Source organism: Hibiscus syriacus, unplaced genomic scaffold, assembly GCF_006381635.1.
Source record: "Hibiscus syriacus cultivar Baekdansim isolate YM2019G1 unplaced genomic scaffold, ASM638163v2 tig00110569_pilon, whole genome shotgun sequence".
In the NCBI taxonomy this organism is placed as follows: Eukaryota; Viridiplantae; Streptophyta; class Magnoliopsida; order Malvales; family Malvaceae; genus Hibiscus; species Hibiscus syriacus.
The window spans coordinates 952,254-973,436 of NW_024062784.1; the positions used below are offsets into that span (position 1 = coordinate 952,254).

The 21,183-nt window shown below is 35.2% G+C and overlaps 3 protein-coding genes and 1 long non-coding RNA gene across 6 annotated transcripts in view; 1 reads left to right on the forward strand and 3 right to left on the reverse strand.

Moving 5' to 3' along the window:
* On the reverse strand, positions 1-13,619 carry LOC120132565 (formin-like protein 20). Of its 3 annotated transcripts, XM_039149306.1 has the most exons (20): positions 13,321-13,607; positions 11,968-12,671; positions 11,666-11,887; positions 9,290-11,577; positions 9,026-9,220; positions 8,795-8,894; positions 8,400-8,650; positions 8,113-8,233; positions 7,725-7,796; positions 7,219-7,317; positions 7,035-7,076; positions 5,361-5,441; positions 5,176-5,226; positions 5,020-5,101; positions 3,360-3,454; positions 3,109-3,180; positions 2,919-3,035; positions 1,558-1,626; positions 1,394-1,460; positions 1-705 (listed from the first exon to the last, which is right to left on the reverse strand). In XM_039149306.1, the coding sequence occupies exons 1-20, from the start codon at positions 13,391-13,393 to the stop codon at positions 566-568; spliced, it is 4,941 nt and encodes a 1,646-aa protein (XP_039005237.1). In that variant the 5' UTR covers positions 13,394-13,607; the 3' UTR covers positions 1-565. The 3 variants fall into 3 exon arrangements, 2 of the variants coding, with proteins under 2 accessions (XP_039005237.1, XP_039005238.1); XM_039149307.1 differs by lacking the exons at positions 11,968-12,671; positions 13,321-13,607 and having other exon boundaries at positions 9,290-11,533; positions 11,666-11,933; XR_005517011.1 differs by lacking the exons at positions 1-705; positions 1,394-1,460 and having other exon boundaries at positions 2,919-3,057; positions 13,321-13,619.
* The window catches only part of LOC120132568, a 22,449-nt gene continuing 2,511 nt past the window's right edge, over positions 1,246-21,183 (forward strand). The window contains exons 1-3 of the long non-coding RNA XR_005517012.1: positions 1,246-1,373; positions 7,861-7,864; positions 19,739-19,750. This is a non-coding gene — a long non-coding RNA (uncharacterized LOC120132568). The remainder of the gene's footprint in view (positions 1,374-7,860; positions 7,865-19,738; positions 19,751-21,183) is intronic.
* On the reverse strand, positions 16,017-17,938 carry LOC120132567 (eukaryotic translation initiation factor 5A-2-like). The gene is made up of 5 exons (XM_039149308.1): positions 17,762-17,938; positions 17,160-17,282; positions 16,983-17,039; positions 16,829-16,903; positions 16,017-16,152 (listed from the first exon to the last, which is right to left on the reverse strand). The coding sequence occupies exons 1-5, from the start codon at positions 17,882-17,884 to the stop codon at positions 16,051-16,053; spliced, it is 480 nt and encodes a 159-aa protein (XP_039005239.1). The 5' UTR covers positions 17,885-17,938; the 3' UTR covers positions 16,017-16,050.
* The window catches only part of LOC120132564, an 8,075-nt gene continuing 6,968 nt past the window's right edge, over positions 20,077-21,183 (reverse strand). The window contains exons 7-8 of the mRNA XM_039149305.1: positions 20,820-20,930; positions 20,077-20,738 (exon numbers count right to left, since the gene is read on the reverse strand). Coding sequence (XP_039005236.1) covers positions 20,193-20,738; positions 20,820-20,930 — 657 coding nt within the window. The 3' untranslated portion in view covers positions 20,077-20,192. The remainder of the gene's footprint in view (positions 20,739-20,819; positions 20,931-21,183) is intronic.

Here is a 21,183-nt window from a genome sequence, read left to right on the forward strand (position 1 = left end):
TACACTTTTTAATGGTACAGTAGAACTTCCAGTGTCGACAGTCCCACATCCGCTTCGGAGCTGAAGGAATTACGGTAAATGAATGGCGGAAGCTGAAAAGAGGTCGTCTAACATCGCCAAGTGATGGACCGCAACACCGAGTTCAGAATGATGTTAATGCTAGAAGTGCCATAGCAGTGACCTTGATAGCCTGCATTTAAGAACCTCGGCTCTGCTCGGCTGTGGTCATAACCACTCTGCTTCGAAGCCTGGTCCATCTGACATCTGCTCCGAAAGTTGCACTGGTCATTCAACGATAATGGGATTGAGAAACTTACTGTATAAAACTGTCTCCTGAAGCCCCATGCAAAGTTCGAGGCCAGCAAGCTTCTAGAACAAGGCCCTTGCCTCACTTACAAAATTTCTGAAGGCTTTAAAATTGCACCATACCAGAGAATGGTAGGCATCATCAGTCAACAGCCCTACAAGGCAGCATTTCCTGTCATTGAGTCGAACTCTTCGGCATAGACATCAGCTGCTAGACGGGCAATATTACCTCTGTAGGAATAGAGAAACCAATCCTCGACTATTCTTCTTCTTTTGTTCCCTTGTCCTTGTCCGTTTCGGCCTCCTTCTCAACTTTCTTCTGCTCCACTTCGGCCTGCTTCATATTCTCTTCGTGTGCTTTTCGAAACAACCTCACAAAATTTAAGATTGTTGTTGTAACTGCATTGACCAAATGCAGGCATCGGATACAAATAATTTAACTTCAAATCACCATAATTTAGATTGAAATAACCGAAATCATAACTACGATAAAGACGCTAATACATTAATATTAAACATAATCAGAGTACAATAAAACAGATGAGTGATGAAACAAAAAAAGAAAAAAATATATATTTTTTGAAGATCTAACAACTTAAAGGAAGAATATTTGATATAAAAGCCTGATTTTATTTCTACATAAAAACCAATATGACCAGGTCTAAATTGGTTGTACCAATAAGCCATTTCCTCCATTCTGACCAAATGTATAAAAATTCAAGAAACCCTAGTTTTTTTATTTTATTTTATAAAGAAACTATACAACTACTTTCGATTATCTTTCAACTATTTGTTAAGTTTGGAACACCCTTTTCTCCATTTTTTTCATGTTCGACTCTAAATTCAATCACATAATTGCCTTTATCCTTCTCTAGATAGCTCATTCTCATCTTTCCTTTTTCTTTTTACTTGTTCCGGAAGATTTTCCTTCGGTTTTGACCCTAACAAGACACCCTGGTTCATCAACCATACCATGATTGATCCTTATTTCCAAATTGATCACATTGAAAAGAAATAACAATAAGGGCCCAAATTGGAGTTCGAATGTTGAAGAAAAAAGAAAGAAAGTTTCATCCATAAAGGTTACCTTGCTCAAATGGGCATCGGGCAGGATCCTCACCAAAATAGACTGCAAGTGAATCTGCATTTTTACCCTGTCCACCATAAAGGTTAAGAAAATGATTGAAGACACAATCAAAAGAGATGGAGAACGATGACATATCGACAAAATGTCAACAGTTGGCAAATTACCACTTCAGTATATAGATTTGTTACAGATGCCGCCTCCGCTTCAGCTCCAGAAACGAATTCTTTTAATGTCTAAATCAGAAAAAGAAAAGAAAACGTTACAAAAAATGAAAGCATTACGTTGAAAAATAAAAAGCATTTGACAGTGTTTGATGTAGGTCACAAGGCCATAGCAAATGCTCACTCTATTGCATCAGAAAAATTATTATATCAAGCCTGGTGTTGCTTCAATTGGAAAGGACTACTATGTATAGAACAGGCCTTGGGGAACATTTTCTGAAGGAACTTTCCAATAGAAAGTATTATTTCTAACCATATTGTCTTATTAATATTCCACTTTATTAGCAATAATCACTCGTGTCGCAAAGCTAATGCCTTGCATCATAAACACGTAGTATGGTTCTTTATTTACTAAACCCTAGTTTTTGAGATGTAGCATGTTGACATAACATTTATCTTGTTCAATTTTATAAAATAACTACACGGGCAAAGAGTGATAAAAGAAAAGAGAAAAAAATGAAGCTTGTAGCCAATTCAGAATTCAGTTAGTGGTTGATATTTATTAGTTATCGAGTTTTATGTTTTCAGTTCTTATACATGTATACTACTATTTTCTTTTGCTAAGATACACGAATGACATATAAAGGAAAAACACTATACCGATAAGAATCAATTAAGGATAGAGAAATTATTGAAGGGATCATAAATATGCCTACCGATGATGATCAAGATCCATATGACAGTTATATTCTACTAATTGTTTCATATATATATATATACAAGCAATAGTCAGCTGAAATAACTACTTGCTGCAACATGAAAAGAAAGCGCCGAATGTGGAATGTGTATGGGGAAAAAAAGAATAAGGTTTAGTTTGGCTTTTAGACACAAAGAAAAACAACTTTAAATGCATATTCTTAAAAGAGCTTAAACAATAGGGTAAAATCTGTTAAGTGAAATTTTCCATTATATTATATGACTTTATGTTTGTTGTGCCTAAAGAATTACAAAATAAATAATTTAAAAAAATATTATCTTAGGTATGTTACTCGGACTCAGGTATGTGTCAGATGCAAGTATGTATGCGGCACGTGTATGGTTAGATATTCTAATTTTCCCCCCAAATATTTGGAGGATCCTTGGAGCTTATATTCAAGTGTAACATGGGTAATTCAAAAAAATTGAAGAGTTCGAGAAACAGAATCTTAGGAATTTACCGAGGTTATCATTTCTCAATTAATAAGCCCGGTTTAGACTGTAAGATTTTATTAGTTAACTGAGTTTATTATTTATCAAATATTCGTTATCCAGTTACTACCATCTATGCATGTCAAAAAAATAAAAGCAATGTAACAACCATGTACCTTACGAAAAACATCAGAAACAGGACCATCATTTTCTGAGGCAGCCAACTCCTGCTTAACCTTTTCTAATCCCTTAGTTATAGCTTGCATTTCTTCTGCTAAAACTTTTAAGTGTATCTGCAAGGACCCAAGCCTTCAACTAAACATAGTGTTAACTACTAACTCAAATGCTAAAAAGACTGATGTAAACCTTAGCTGCAGCTTCAAGGCTAACAAACTCGAGGTGAAAATCTAATAGTGTTGGGTTCTTTTCAGCTAGGACCTGAGCCACAAATAAACACAGTTGAGACTTGATTCAAATCAACCATTTCTGTTTGCATTAGAAACAAGCCTCCAGTAGTAAAGTAACATATGAACGAGGTGTAAAACATAATTCCAGACAAATCTTAAAAGAAACAGAATGATCTTACTTAAACCAAAGAGAAAAAATAGTAACCAAACCTTGCAAAGATAATGCATTAGCGTCATCTTGCTGGTAGCAGCACGTGTATCTGTGAGCTTTAGAAGACTGTCCAACTTAAACCCCACAGCAGAACCTGTATATAAGAAATTATTTGAAACCTCATATTAAAAGAACAGGCAACAGTAGTTTTCTCTTCGTCAAAACTGAATTGTTGATCAGCGTTAAATGCATACAAAAATCAACAGACATCTGGAACTAGTAGCTTTGGCAAAAAGAAAAGGAACTAGTAGCATAACAAGGAATGAAGAATTGATTGACGCTAGCTTCGTCTAAAAATCCAAATGAAAGACATAAATGTGGACATTGGGCATTAAAGGTAATAACTGCCAACGTTAAAGAAACAGAACAGCATGTTAAAGAAACTGGACATAAGTTGGACATTAAATTATAAATAGTATTCTGAGAAAAAAAAGGTGGTTTTCACCAGTTGAACTGTTTTTTGATAGCACTACCAGTGTTGGAGAATCTCATGGAATTTTAGTTGAAAATATGGTATTGCTCTAAATCTCCTATTATTTAGCTATAATTGTTCCTCATTTGTAGGTATAGGCTGATTTTTTGGAAAAGAATCCCGATCCCTTTCCTAGAATAGCTATTGCACCATGTATAAATAGAGGAACATAGCTATCATTTGGAATAAGCAGCAAAGATCTCTACATGTTATCCAAGTCAGGTATCCTAGAAAACTTTTCTCCATTCATTTACAACCTTCATTGCTGAAACCTTAGCCTATGAAACTTGTCAGCCTTCATTGCTAAACCTTAATCCAGAAAAACTCTTTGCCTTCATTGTTGAATATCACCTGAAAAACGACTGGAATCCAAAATAATTCCTCAAACCCTCGGAAACTTATCGTCTCCATGGGTAGCCTCCAGATGCAGGTGTAAACAGCCTCCAGATGCAGGTGTAAACAAGTTGACTATTAATATCACCTACATTCCAATTCAGCATGATAGAACCAAACATATTGAAAAAGATCGATATGTTTTAAAGAACTTAGAAAGCCAATTAATTCGCATTGCCTATGTCCATACTCACGGGCAGATGGCAGACATACTAACTAAGGGGTTAGCCAATGCTTCATTCCAAGAGACTACCAGCAAGCTAGGAATGGAGAACATTTTTCACCAGCTTGATGGGGAGTGCTGGAGGATCTCATGGGTTCTTTAGCCGTAAATCTCCTATTATTCAGTTATAATTGTTCCAGATTAGTAAGGATAAACATATTTGTAGACACAAACTGATTTGTGGGATAAGATCATTTATGGGGCTGGATCCTGATTTGTATTGTATCTAGTATAAATAGAGGCATATAGCTATCATTTGGAATAAGAAACAGTTAAGGTATCTTCAATAAGATATGATGAGCATAGTTTCAACACCATATCTATGCCTTGGGTTAACACCAAGTATTTCGAGTTTAAGGAACAAGAACGCTGCTCAAAATGTTGTGACACAATCTCACATGCGACAATGCAGGTAAACACCAAAGCAAGTACCATTAAAATGCATGGGTGATGGGTCCAGACAAACATCGCAGTACATGTGGTTTAGCTATTAAATCTCTTCTATATAGTTTACAAGCTGCAGTTCTAGTATCAAAGACTGAAGCCAAAAGGAAAATTGAATGTCACTTACCCCGTGCAGTTCCTTGGTTCAATGTGTTTCCTAGATAGAGAATTTTCTTCATGATTTCCTTCAATTTATCCGAATTGCGTACCTAAATAACCAATACAAAAGTAGTAAGATAAAAACAAATAAACACTGTAGTCATCAGAAACGTTAGCAATATACCTCATCACATGCAGAGTTTACAGTTTCTAAGCTCCTTCTAAATTCAGAAATCTGAAGGAGGTAAAACATGTAAGAACAGAGCTCAAAAGGGTGATTCAATAAAATAAAAAGGAGAAACAACCATGAGATTAATTATTAAATAACTGTAAATTTATCAAATCAGAACTATGGAGATACCGCCAAACCTGAGTCCGGAACTGAATCTTGAAAGAAAACACTCTCAATTTTGACTCTACTCGGGGCACTTTCATCAGCTCCAAAAAGTACTGAACATGAAAGATCAAAACCCGTTTCAGGTTTAGAAGTTGTTATAAAGATGGATCAAATGAAAGATGTCATTGGAGAAGCATCCAGGAGCTAGTTGTTTTAGATAGAATTTCTTCATAAAAGAGAAAAGCAGAAAATTGTTATCTTGTATTTGCTACAATGCAATATGATAAACCATTTTTCTCCAGAGCTTTAACTATCTTCTTACAGTTGGATCAACTAAAATCTAGTACTACAGAACATTATCTGTCCTTTCTTTCCTTTTTTACCCATTTTTGAATTAGAGAGACTACTATAAAGAAATAAGCCAGTTCTTCCAGAAGTAAAAAACTAACTCCAACAGAACAGAGATAAAATCAATAGCCTCTTGCAGTTCCAGTCAGTGATGCCATTTTAATAAATATAGGAGCACAACACAGGAGAATTTTGAAGGGTACTTCTTCCCTGGAACATCCTTCTATTTCTCTTCCTCACAAAATCCACAAGGTCAAAAGAAGGCAAACCCCTCACTCTACTAAATGTACAATTATATACACTCTTGCTAGACCACAGTTCTTCCCATATGCAAATAGGTGGAGAACTAGTTTATATCTCTCAGAATAAGAATAAACCAATAAGTAAACAAAATGAAAGTTTAACAGAGAAATGTGATCTACAATCAAATACATAAGTAATGATCCCTCTGTTTGAACAACGAGACTGAACTTTTAGTCAAATCTACAATCAAATGCATAAAGTAATGATCAACATCACTGAAAAAATTCCGCTAATGTTACCATCTTCATTGAGGAATTATCAGGCATCAATTGTTTCAAAAATATAGTAGGGAAATAAAGTAGTAGCTATCAGAAATACCATCTTCAATTTGGATTACACGTCCACGTAAAAAAAGCAAGAAGATAAAAACAAATAAATCCTTCGATGCCAATTGCTATCTTTAAACCATAACATGAAAAGATTTTTTCATGGCCAAAATGCCTCTTTAAGTATAATACCGAAGGGTCTTAGAAAGTAAAAATTCTCCAAATTGATAAAATATTTCTTAAATATTGAAAATAAACACTTAATGTATCAAGAAACAGAAGAGGATACGGTTAAACAAGTGTTATAAATTCATACATATATAGTCTCTTTACATTAAATGAGGGAAGAGAGGAAAATAAAAAGGAACTCTTTTTTAGGGGGAGGGGGGGTATATGAGTTTTGCAGTGTTCCCCCTCACTCCCTTAAAAATTGACTCAAAAGAAAGCAGTAATTCAATCAATCAAAGTGAATAAGCCAGGAATATGTATTTCGTTATCATACCAAAGAATCTCAGTTTAAAAGAAATTTCTTTAACTGAGTGGGCATAAAGCAGCAATTCAATCAATCATTCAAAAGGAAGCATGCACCAACCGGTAAACCAAATGCTCTGGGGGAAAGATTTTAGCAGGTCACAATTCACAAGAACATGAAGACAAATACATAAATTTTCACAAAGAGAATATTTAACATGTCAATGGTAATGAACCATCAGCGAGTCCACCAACTAAGGAACCCAAGTTTAAAAAATCGATAATTCAGATTATATGGTTAGACAGAAAAAAGAAAATCTGTTCGCACTTCCCCAGAGTCTCCTTGTCATCAGTGTAGTTCTAAAAAACGAAAAGGGGGTAAATCATAATCAAAGAAGACAAACTACTGATGGTAAAGGGGTTCTTATACAATGTAAAAAGAAATTTTAAACAGCTTATTTACGATACTGAACCTACATATATTAATGCACTAAAGATTCACCTTGAGAAGTTCCATTTCCTCTTTAGTTGGACAAAATTTTATGAGATTTTCCACTTGATCAACATCTAATACTGTATCATCCATTGCTATCACTGCAGCCTGATAAATACACGAAGCTGCATATAGTAAATTAACAAATAAAAACCAAAAATCTTTGGTTAAAACTAAGGCAATAAAGGGGGAGAGAAGAAGAGAGAGGAGATCAATAAAGAAAATCCTATTTTCCCCCATGCCTCCATTGATTGAGTCTGGAATAGCATGACAATCCTAAGAATTTGCATTTACACCAAAATAGATACTGTAGAAGAAGCTAACGACTCTAAGGAGACCACACCTATGAAAACATAAGTGCAACTGTGCAACCACTAGCAAAACAACAAAAACCAAAAAACCCTCTTGTCTTGTTCACATATCCGGGGTAAACTTCCATGGAACACCATAGGTACTTCCCTAGTTATCTATGAGAAATACTAATAAATGCAAGAAAATGACCATATCCAGCTTACCATCATATCAGGAAGCGGCATTTTAACTTTAGTGAGCATAATTTCAGTGTTGTTGGCCCTCCTCAAGTCAATCTATGATGTGATAACAAAATCTGTTAGCAGGGATATAGAGAAGGGGGGAAATAATAATTATTAGGATGGTCTTATAATGTTTGAGCAATTGAAAGATGAACACTATAATTAATATGAACCACAAAACAATGATTAGAACGCCTTTCTCCCACAGCTAAGTAGAAACCTACACTAAAAAAATTAAAAAATCTCAATTTCTAAAACTGCAGACCTTGTAGCCACTCAAGTTATGAGGTGATTCAAGTAATAGTACCATAACCACTTACAAAGAAACTTAGATGTATAGTTTATTCAGAAAAATGAAATTAAAAATTACCAAGTGGACTTTGTCAGTTTTTGATCCACCTGACTTGCCTTTCCCTTTACCCCCACGAGCACGTTTAGGAACAACAGCAGTGAAAAGTTTCTCAAGTTCTGATACATCAAATTCTGGAGCACTAGGAGAAATAAGGACAAGGTAAGTGAATACAAAAGGGAAATTAATAAATGTAAAAGCCTAATGCAAACATAAAATCATGGAGCACTAGGATAAATATTGGGTCATGGATTTCTCTATAGAAGTATACTACAGAAAAGCTGCATCAATATCAGAAGATATATTACATTTGAGGCTCTCCATGTCTTTGCAATTCCTCCCATAAGCTTCCTTTTATTGCCCTTGAGACTTTGCTCCAGTGTAAAGGCTTTAAGGAAGATTTCCTAGTTGTAATAGCTCCTGAACGAGATAGCCCACGCCCTCTTCCTCTAGCGCCAGGAGGAGGAGGTGGCGGTCCACCGCCAGGAACTCCAGGTGGTGCTGGAGGGCCAGGCGCTCCACCCCCGGGAGGTGGCGGTGGAGGAGGCACTCCGCCGCCAGGAGCTCCAGGTGGTGCTGGAGGGCCAGGAGCTCCACCCTCGAGAGGTGGAGGTGGCGCTCCGCCCCCGAGAGGTGACGGTGAAGGTGGAGGTGGAGGTGGAGGTGGCACTCCGCTTCCGAGAGGTGGCAGTGGAGGTGGAGGTGGAGGAGGCGCTCCACCCCCAGGAGATGGCAATGGAGGTGGTGGACGAGGAGCTCCATGCATAGGAGACGAGGTTGTTGCTGCAATTTCATGAGCAGGCAAAGGTGGCACTCCAGGCAATTGGTGAGGGGGTGGAGGGGCTTCAAATGTTGGGGTGTGACACTAGACACCGATGGGGGTGGAGAAGGTCGGGTATTAGACATCAAGTGGGGCGGTGGTGGTGAAGGAGGAGGAGGTGGGGCACTAGACATCAACGGGGGAAGAGGTATAGCATTAGAAACCAACAGGGGTGATGGGGATGGGACGCTAGACACTAATGCGGGTGGTGCGGATAGAGGTGGAGGTGGGGCAGTAGTCGTCAAAGAGGGTGGTGAAGGTGAAGGAGGAAGGGGGGCACTAGACACCGAATGGGGCAGTGGAGATGTATGTGTTGGAAGGGAAGCACTAGACATCGGTGTAGTACTAGACATTAATGGGGGTGGAGATGAAGGTGAAGGTGTGGCACTAGTTGTCGAAGAGAGTGATAAAGGTAGGGGAGGAAGTGGGGCACTACACATCGATGGGGGTGGTTGAGATGGAGGCGGAACACTAATCGTCGAAAAGGGTGGTGAAGATGGAGGAAATAGGGTGCTAGACATTGATGAGGGTTGTGGATGAGGTGGGGCACTAGACATTGATAGGGATGGTGGAGGTGAAGGAGGAAATGGGGCGCTAGACGTTGATGTGGGTGTTAGGGGAGGAAGAGATGAAGCACTAGACATCGAGGGGAGCGTTGGAGAATAGGTGCTAGAAATCGATGGGGGTGATGGAGATGCAGAAGAAAGTGGGCAAGTACAAATTGATAGGGATGATGGAGGAGGAGGATGAAATGGAGTGCTAGACACTAATAAGGGTGATAGAGGTGAAGAAGGGAGGGCACTAGACATCAATAGGGGTGGTACAAGTGGAGGAATCAAGGAACTAAACATCGATGGGAGTGGTGCAAGTAGAGGGGAAAGACAACTAGGCATTGGGAAGGGTGGTCGAGAATGTCCATACGCAAATCCCTGCAAAAAAGGTGGTGGCAATGGTGGTGGTGAAGAAGCTACTTGAAGAAGAGGCATTGGTGATGGTAGAGGTAGAGGTGCCAAAGCTTGATATTGAAAAGGTGGCAATGGGGGTAGGGATGGGGGTGGCAAAGGTCCATGTCCAGTGGGCACTGGTGGTGGGAGGGAAGGTGGAAGTGGAGATGGAGAATCACACAATGGAGTGGCTAGGGGTAGAGAAGGTGATGATAGCACTTCATGCATGATAGGTGGAGATATAGCACATTTAATTGGTGTAGTGGGAGGGGGTTGTAGATGAAAAGAAGGTTCATTACTAGGCTGTGTTGTACACAATGATCTGACAGAAGATGGATGAGGAGGGGTTTGAGGTGGAGAATGTAGTACAGTAGAGGCTAAAGAATACCTAGACTTCCGGGATGATGAATGTTGTGGAGGAAGCAAAACCAGTGTGGTAGTCTGAGAAATAGATAATGGAGGAGAGGGAAGCAGCAGAGGACCTGCCACCGGAGATTGTGCAACCATCCCAATAGTATGTACATTTGTTGTAGTGCAAGGTGGAAGGGAAGACCGTGATGCTGCGAAAGGCAATCTAGAAACATCTCCGGAAGGTAGGGAAGGTAGTATAGATGTATTTTCCTGCATAGATTGTGGAACCAAGAGAGGTCTTGGTGGAGATGGGGAAGGAGGAGGAAGAGGAGGAGCAGGTGGTGGTGATGGTTGTGGATTGCTATGTGGAATATACACCGATTGTGGTAGACCATGCAGCGATGTTGGAACTATGGGAGAGGTAGATATTTCTTTTGAAGAGTCTGAAGCCTTTACATGGTCAACCTTCTGACTTTTGTGCCTGAATAAAACATCGTTTGAAATCATAGCTCCGGTAGAAACCTTTAGATTGGAACCAGACTTCGATTTCCTCAAAAAAGCTGTAGTACTGGAAAGTGTAGGTGGTGCACTACTATGTCTTGATGGTGGATATAATACATGCATCGAATTTGCATAAGAGCCTTTGTTAGGAGGGATCCATCGAGATATGGCATTTGGCTTTGCTTGTCTTGCAGGATGGCCCTGAGGTTCTAGTTGTTTGCTCTTTGGTTTCACCAGAACAGAATCTGAAGCTGGTTTTGGGAACAGCCCACCCCATTTCTTTGAAGGAGGCAAAAATTTCTCAGGTTTAGGTCTGGAAATATCAGTTTCCAACCTTTGCTTCTTCAGTGGAACAGTGTCTCTATTGACTATATCTTCCACGTATTCCAACTTGCCAAGAACATCTTCTGTCACCTTCTTGGTTTCTATATCCCACCACAGGCCAATACTAAACCCCACTGAACCAACCTTAATGTCTCCTTCATCAACTGCTATGTCCTTCACAGCATTAGTGTCAGAATCCATCTTATTTAATTTGTAATTCACATCATCCACAGCTATGTCCTTCACTGCATCTATACTAGAATCAACCTTGACATCCTGTTTTTTGTTCCCATCATTTAAGGCACACTCTTGAAATCTATGAGGATCTACACCCTCCCTCCGGACATCTTTCTGCTCTAACTTGTTGTAATGAACTTTCAAACTGTCATCATCCACCTTTCCGTCCAGCATATCAACTGCATTGCTGAAGATCTCTTCCACCTCAAAAAATTCCTCTGGCGAGCCACTTTCAATCTCATTCCCATTTTCACTTGTTGTGACTCTGGTGAGACGAGGGACAACTGCATCAGGGTCCATAAAATTTACCTGATACAGAGATGAGTATTCATTCAACTCCTACAGCCTTAAAAATTATTTTTAAAAAAAGTCGTCACAGAATATTAACTTAATCTACCTCTGCTGAAAATTCCTCTGGAAATTGATCCCTGGCATCCCACAACACATCAACTTCATCGTGGTTGAATTTCAAAATATTTCCTCGAACAAACACTGTGTGAAACATAATTCTGAATATTATCTCTTCATGTACCAAATCTTCATTTAAATGGACGCACTCAAGCACAACATCCCCTTGAATATGACAATGAGCATCGATTTTCACCAATGCACACTCTTCCTGCAGATAAACCTTATTAGAACATCCCAAATTTTGGTCTATTTATCTTTTCAGTTTCAATTGTGTAACTTGCGCATCACCTTTTGGAAGTAACGAACTTGTTTTTTTGACTTGGAAGTTGAAAATAGAAGCTTAGAACTTCTACTGGCTGGTGTTTTGGGGTTCTTACCATAGACGTGTATAACCGGCCTGCACCCATCTCCCCCTTCAAAAAGGGGAAGAACTCTAAGAATTATGCAATTCAAAAATAGAGGTGAATCTGCGGGAGGCCAATCAATTCTCGAATTTCTTCTAGAAATATAATGCAGATATCTCAAATGAGAAGACTGGGGGTTCAAAGGGCACAGAAGCTTGAGAAGGTTCCTAGAAGCTTGCTTGTAGACCATTTCAAGAGTCTTCTGCTCACCACTATATTGTTTTCGATACAACAGAAGACCGGCAAGCATGAAAGCAAGTACCGGCCATCCTCCTCTTTCACAGTGCATCAAAAGCACATTCTGCTGCCCTTCCGATGATAACCAGCTTTCACATGATCGAAGGAAGTTATGGATCATTTCAAGTGGCAGCAGCGGGCACCCCTCATATTGCCGAGGATAGTCCATAATAGTCATGTTGTACTCGCTTAGAATGTCTGAAATTCGGCTCCGCCCATCCCCTTCTCTGAAATTAAACACCACGAACGAAGCTTCTGAAAAGTAGTCCTGTAGCTGTGCCACAATGCTATCCATATACACTTTGAAGTTGTCTTTTTCCATAACATTCGCAGTGAAGCAACAGTCAAACACTGCAAAACAACCAGCACAAGAATTGAATCAAATCAGCAATACTTTTTAACCATATGCCTCCATATATATATATATATATATGTCTCTGTGTGTGTAACAGTGTAAGTATAATATTGTAACTTGTAAGTTTTAACTGTAAGGTTCATTACAAATGCTCGCCAAAGGGAGTTCAATAACTTTCCTAACATGGAGAAAAGCAAACAACAGTTCCAAACAGAAACATTTACATCAAAAATGGTATCCGAAACTTGTATTTATCAATAAAACAGAGATAGCAAATCCGCTTCTAAGCTCCAAGGGATTTGTTACAAAGTTCAATAGCAAATCAATTCAATAGTTCTGCTTTAAGGTGATAATGTCCCCAATTCTCCCCATCAACCACGAAAAGAAACAAGCTAAAACCCCCCTCAAAGAGCTTCTTATTGTAATAAATACCCCAAAGTTAATCAACCGAGCCCAAAAAACATGAAAATAAGCAGTGCATTGTCCAAATAAATGAATATATATAAGAAAATATGGAAGAGAATTTTGATTCCCAGAGAATTCAAAAACTGTGTCCATTGGCATACCTCTTTCTGTGATAGAATGAATACGTTTTCCACATTTTAAAGCTTAAATGAACAATAAATAAATAATAGAAAAAGTTACCGTATACACGTTCGGATATCTCGAGAAGCCGATCAGGTGGCTTCCGGTAAAACAATCGTCTGAACAGCGCCATCCAATGGCGCTGTTATTACCGTTATAGGATCCAAAACCCTTTCTTCCTATCACCTCGAATACTATCACATTTCTTTTTAAACAAACCAGCCACGGATTCAGGTTCTCAAATTCAATTATAAGTGACCGAATTCCGACGTAAATTCAACACGAATTTTCTCACCGTCAATGCCTTTCTTCAAAACACGCCAAATTGTCCAAATGCATGAAGATTTCTCACCACCGAATCAAAAACCAACACAATTTTCCCGTCTATGCCCTCACCAGAACAGACCAAAATATTAAAATAAATGAAGCCGTGGAATTATTAACAATTTCAACTCCTTTTCCAACACATAAATGGAACAGCAAATCAGAAAGAGATAGAGAGGCATAGAAAGACAAGGAAAATGAAATGCGGAGGGAAAGTTTGGCGCATAGAAAATTCATAAACAATTTTTTGAAAAATTAATTAAAAAAAGTAAGAAAGAAGTGACAGTATGTAATGAAAATCAGGATTATAATGAAGAAAAAAATATAAAAAAATAAAAAGATTAAACAATTTGGAGTTGTAAACAATTTCTGGTGATATGTTATTTGAGTTTTGTTTGTGCTAAGAGAAAAAAATTGAAAGGAAAAAGAAAACTACGGAAAATGAGAGAGAAAATACTTGGAAAGTTGAACCGGGTTTTTTGAATGCTATATTTCTATTATTAAAATTTTAGGACTTTCTGGAATAATATTCTTAAATTTTCATCCTTATTAATGTAGTTGTGATATTTTTTTTTTACAAATATAAATAAATAATCACACAAGATATACTTAAACTATGACCTCTATTTTAAATTGATTCTTAGACTTTAAGATATTATAAATCAGTCCTCATATTATGATCTATATTCTAAATTGATCCTTAAATTTTAAAATACTATATATCAGTCCTTAAACTATCATTATCAATCTGTTTTGATCCTTTTATTGATGTATCATTAACTCTACTGGATAATTTCTTTTTATTTTTATTGAAAACCCTATGAATTGAACATGTGACTTTAAAAAATTTAGAGTTTTTTTTTAAAAGATTGCGAGTTCAATTTTAAAAAAATTTAAAACTGAATTAATTTTTTAGAAGATCGGGATTTAATTCTCATGACCTTAAAAATCAGTAAAATTAATGGTACATTAGTAGAAGTTCAAATTAAAATGGTACAAATAATTTGAGCAGCGATATAAAATATTTTAGAGTTTAAAGATTAAATTATTTTTTAATAAACAATATATTTTAAAAATTTATCAGTGATAATAAAATAATACTTATTCACAATCTTTCTTAATCATCGATAGATACACTATACAAAGACCATAACATTGTCATTAAAAAAGTTAATTTTTTGTCATCATTTTAGCTAAAATATAAATTTAATTATCTTTTAAATTAAATTAAAATTAACAAAAAAAAATAAACATCGAAGGCTAAATTATAATTATGACTTTCATTAATAAAATCTAGATGAAAATATTATTTCTAATATTTAAATAATAATTTGAAAAAAAAATGCAATATAATTTAAATATGTTCATTTCTTTATATATTATCATTACCTTCAAAATATTTTTTTATCGTTACTTCCTTTTATTAAAGTAAAAAGAAAAAAAAAACTTTTTTAAGAGGGAAAAAAAAGAAATCGTTTGAGATAAAATTCAAACCTTGAAATAATTTGATAATTTTTTCAATTAATCCCTATACTTTATTTCGATAGTAAATGACCATCCAGCTCAGTTGGTAGAGCACAAGGTTCTTAACCTTGAGGTCGTGAGATCGAGTCCCATGGAGGGCATTTCATAATTTAGAAGTCTCGAAGCTGCTCTCAACCTAGTGTTGGGGACAACCTACTATCTTACCTCCTCCTTACCCCATTACATATGGAAACAAGAGACATCCACTTTATTTTGATACATATATCTTACAACTTTTTTTATTTTAACCCTTTTGACAAGCATCACATTGTGATCTATTTCCGAATATAATCCAGATATTAGTCCAATTGATATTCATAATGATTAATTCTGATTATAAATTGGGGTAAACTAAGTACTTAATGCATAAACTATCAATTTTAATATATTTTAATACCTAAACTTTTAATATTTTCAAAATCATACTTAACATTTAATTTTTATTTCATTTTAATACCCACCGTTGAAAAGTCAGCATATTTAGTAACTGAACTTTCAATTTTGATCCGTTTTAGTACCTAAACTTTATTTTTTTTCAAAACATAACATTAAATTTTGAATAGGGATACTAAAATGAAACAAAATACTAATCGTTAGGTATGATTTAAAAAATTGAAAGTTTAAGTATTAAAATAAACCAAAACTAATAATTTAGGTATTAAACACGTAATTTACACTATAATCTATTCAAATATGAATAACTTAGAATCATAATTATAGCTTATAACTTTAAAAAAAAACACACACACACACACAAAACAAAACGTGGTAAGAATAAAATCTTGAAATAAAATAATATCCATAACACAAGGAACTAGTAATATTGTTTTTCCTTTTTTTTCCTACCAAGACCCAAAATAAAAACATCAAAACAGCATTTAGTACTACCAAAGTCTTAAGTTTTGGCTCCATTTAAGGTTTTGCAATAAATGAACCTGAAACTTACTTAGGACCAATGTCCTTGAGAGCACAGATCTGCTCTTCCCCCATTGCAGACATAACAGACACAACCAGGTCTTTCCCTTCAGCAAAACCATCCTTGATCTGCACTCAACAAAAAACAGCCATAAATGTAAATTATTAAACTACGAAAAAGCAACCGAAATTTTCATGTTTGGAAAGGGTATAAGTAGTATAGTATATACAAACATCAGATCAGCTACTAGTCATGGAGATATACAAACATATAAGCAGTGGGTAAAATGAGAAATGCAAAAGTTGAGTAGCATCAGAACAAAGACGGAAGCATAAACAGTTTCGGCTAGTTAAAACATGTGGAAAAAAGGGTTATATCCCCCAATCAGAATATTGTTCAATCAGGTTCCTAACATCAAGAGGCCAGGAAATTATAGAAGGGAAAAAAGAAAGACTGCAATCAATAAAATATAAACCCCTCTCGTGCACGAGTTTAAGCTCACTCTTTTTAGTGTAGGAGACTGCTGACTGCAAACAGTGCTTCCAATGTAGCCCCGTGTGGCCTCACAAATTTGTAAACGAAAGATGCTTAAAGGTTCTGTGAATACTTTATATCCAATCTTGAACTCTAGCACTCAGCTGATATGTAATGACAACAGGCATGAATAGAATACAAGTAGCCAACCTTAGATACAGGCAAAAGGCTTTGATTTTTTTTCAGAATTCAAATCAGTCAATTAATAACAACTTATACTCGATATCAAAAGACCGATTTGTCAATAAACTTGAAAAATAGTTAATTTACCTGTTTCAACAAGTTATCGTCTGTTGGGAGCCTCAGGTCATCCTTAGTGTCTCCACTGTCAGTCAGCAAACTCACCTGAAATATTTAACAAGTTAAGAAGAAAAACACGGATGACTACACAGAGAAATGAAAGCAAAACCCGAACCAAACTTACAAATCCATCCTCAGAAATGTCAATCAGCTGGTAGTCACTACGATTGACATGAGGAACCTATTACAACAAAAGGACAAAAGAATCAATTCACCAATGCAATTACATAACAGATCAGAAATTTAAACTAAGAATGACAAAAACAATAACAATCAGTGAAGTAGATTTATAATTTCATACATCGCAGTTATGGGAAGATGGAACAATATCTTCCAGCTTCTTGGAAGTGAAGATGTCGATCGCGATAAAGTGACACTTCGCATGACCGTGCTTCCCAGTCTTGGAGGTCGAAACTTCGACAACCTGTCCAACCCCATACAAGTCAACAACAATCGAGTTCAGCTAAAAATGCAAATAATTCTAAATAACCATATAAGGCGCAAATCAACAATCAACCCATCAACCAATTTTTATCACATTCCAAAAAAAGGCCATCAGATTGCTGGTAATAAGAAGATTCATAAAAAAAATCCTAATTTCTTAATACTAAAGTCCTGTATTAGTTTGTTTGTATTTATGTTTTTCTAATTTGCTTTTGTTTTAAAACAAGTTATTATAAATTCAAAGAAAATACTAAAATATATAATCATATTCGATTCTTAAAATTTTTTCAAGCCAAAATGAACAACCAAACAAAATACAAATACACCGATTATCCAAAAAAACAAATAGATCTGAATCACCAAAATCTAAATTAGAAATTATAAACAAATCTCAAAAATAATAAACCAAAAAGGAAATTCAGAGGATAAAATCAAAGAGATCCTTTAAAAAGCGAGAACCTTGCAGGGGCGGCCTTTGATGACGATATAGCCGTTCTTGCGAATAGTTCCGGCCTGCTGAGGGTACGTTTTGGAGGCACCGGCGTCGGCTTTGGACTCAAAATGATGCTCTTCGTCGGACATTTTCGTGTTTCAAAATACTCTCTTCTTTTCCCCTTGTTCGATTGTGTAGCAAAACGGGGGAGGAGCAGATGTGCGGGATTTTATAAAGTTAATAAATTGTTAAATACTGTGAAACTAGGGTTTCCGATTTTTTAGAAATTGAATATTTTATTTTTATTTATTATTTAAATAAAATTTAATAGTATTGAATTAATTTAAACTAAAATAAACCCTTAATCTTTGTAAAGAATAATAATTACTTTAACCACTTGACAAAATGCCTCGAATACAATATTAAACTTATAATTCAAACTAAAAAATAATTGAAGAACGAGCTCTGACCTTAAACATTATAGGGGAAATTAATATTTAAAAATAATTTTAAATATCAACTATTTACTGATAATAATTTTATTATACGATGAGTTTTGATCTAATCCTATTTTATAAATATAAACTTTTTATTTTAAATTGAAATTAGATTCGATTCTATTTTTAAAAAAATTAACATGATTTAAGATAATAATATAATTATTCTGTAAATTTTTAAGAATAATTGATATAATATCACTTCCTTTATATAGGTTTTTTTTTATTTTTTCAATTAAAATTTTATTTTATTATAAAATAATATATATATATATATATATATATATATATATATATCTCAAATCGAATATACATGTGGATTTTAGTTTCAAAACTTAAATTAATTTTCACATCAAATTAATTCTTTTCAAATCCAGATCAAATCAAACAAAGTAAAATAAAATATGTTAATTTGATTTAGAGTTAATTATGTCATACATCCTTCAATTATAACCCTCATTTTAAATTGGTTCTTAAACTTTTAAACATTTTAATTTCATCCCTAAACTATGACTATCATTCTAAATTAATCCTCAAACCTTCAAAATTTTTATTTTCATCCCCAAACTATGATCTTCATTCTACATTGGTCCCCAAACTTTTTGAATATTTCAATTTCATCCCAAATTATATGTATATATTAGTCACATCCCTTGTTAATAAAATTGTTAGGTCAAGTTATATTATTATATATTTAAAAAAATAGATTGAACTATTGTTGAAATGAATTACATATTTGAATAAATTTAGGGATGAAATTGAAAGATTCAAAAGTTTAGGGACTAATTTAAAATGAAGATCATAGTTTGGGGATAAATTGGAATGTTTCAAAGTTTAAGGAAAATTTTAGAATGAGAGTCATGGTTAGAGGATGAAATTATAATATTTAAAAGTTTAATGACCAATTTGAAATGAGAGTTGTAATTTGAAGATATATAATGCAATTAACTCTTTGATTTATGGTGTAACAATAAGTGACTTCGGTCGAATTTAAAAATTAATTGAAGGATTAAAGTTATATTTATGTTCGGTTAATATTTATTTAAATTTTTAGTGTCGCATTTGTATTCATTCATTTAATAATCACGAACATATTCATTTAATTTCATAGATAATTTTCACAGGTTTTATAGCCTAAACTCCAAAGTTCGTCTTATTTCAATTTAATCCCTATCTTTACTAATATTAAAAATGTCAAAAAAGAAAAGGAATTGAGTATATGAGTCAATAAGCAAGGTTATAATTGAGTTAATAAATGAGCCAATAAACAAGCTTATTATTGAGCATAAACAAACCGAATATACTTTTGTGTGTGCTTTATTCATTTATTAAATAAACATAAAAATTTTATTTATATTCATTTATTTATTTTAAAAAATAACATAAACGGATGTTATATAAACGATTCACAGATAATTCATCTGAACGTCTTTATTTCTATCCCTAACATTTGATAAAATTGTATTTGACAGACAAATTTCGAACTCGGGCTGTACAATACAAAAGCATAAAAAACATGTACAGAAGCTCGGTGTGAAAGAGTAAACAGGTCAAGTTATTAAATTATGCTTAAATATTTATTTTAATCATTACAATTTTAAAATTATAAATTAAGTATTAATTTTATAAATAATAATTAAAATTTTAAACCTTTAAACTAATGATAATATTATAATGATTATTATATAATGAAGATTCAATAAATTTAATGATTATTTTATAAATTTTAAAAGTTAAAAAATGATTGTTTGAGCATAATTTGTATAATTTTAATCCAAACATTTCCCCCAAAAAGAAGGTAGTTCACAACAATTAGCTTGGAGAAAAGCCTAGTGAATCAGTAATCATGAATAAAATCTCCATAAAATGTAGCAGTTATTTAGGGTTTATGACTGACCACTGAATTTAAGATGGCAAATGCCTGTAAATGTCAAATATGATGAGTTCGGTTTCGTGTTAGTTAACTCAGAGTTCTGTCATCGGCGATCCCAGCCGAAAAGAACTGCTCAGCTCTGTTGATGAAGCTGCTCGAGAATCTAGAGTATAACATAAGTGAACTCCCCAAAACTGGAAGGTTACTGTTATGTCTAATAGTTGTTTCTTCACAAGTTTTTGTTGATCTGCTCTCTCTTTGGTTTCTCATCTTGCCGAATTTCGTGCCATTTCCGACACTGCTGCCCTTTCCACCGGAGATCCTTGTGTTTTTGCTGTTGTATCGGCCGGATTTTAGGGGAATATCTCCCTGAGATCTTCTCAAATCAGAACCCTGGTGGTTACACTCATTTGAATCGTCTGCTAATAGAACTTCCGGGTTTGAATTGAATGATCTGACGGCTGGCAAGATATTTCTGCAAGAACTTAGCAAGGACAGTAGCATATCCATACTTAGTTCCTGCTGAACTACATCCTTGTTCTGTTCACAGCCATAACAGGCCGCAAGAAGCGTCCCTGCCAAGACCGGCATCAATTCCGGGTCACTGAAGAACACGAAAGGCAGATCACACACCTGTGCCCTTAGAGCTCAACTGTTAGCTTCTCGAATAACATATAAAGATAAGAGAGAGAAAACTGTGAAGAGATCACTGACCTTGTGAAGGATTGTGGGACTTTTACCCCATCGAAGAACAGCTTGATTCCCGGCGTGGAACAAGGCAAAATAACCAAGAAGCAGCAGAGATTCAAGTAGAAGTAAACCAATCTGAGAAAAATTGATAGCATATGTTAAGAATATGATATTTGAGACTCAATCTCCCAAAGTTGACTTATTTGGAATAGTATGATTCCTTGTATAAGTTTTAACCCATGCAGGAATTTATAGAAAGATAACCACTATAGAAATAGTACAGGATGGGGATATTGTCTACAATTTTGGAACTGATACCCGTCTCTGTGTATGAATCTTGTCGGTTTGGCATGCATTACGAAACCATAACATGCACATAATCGATCAC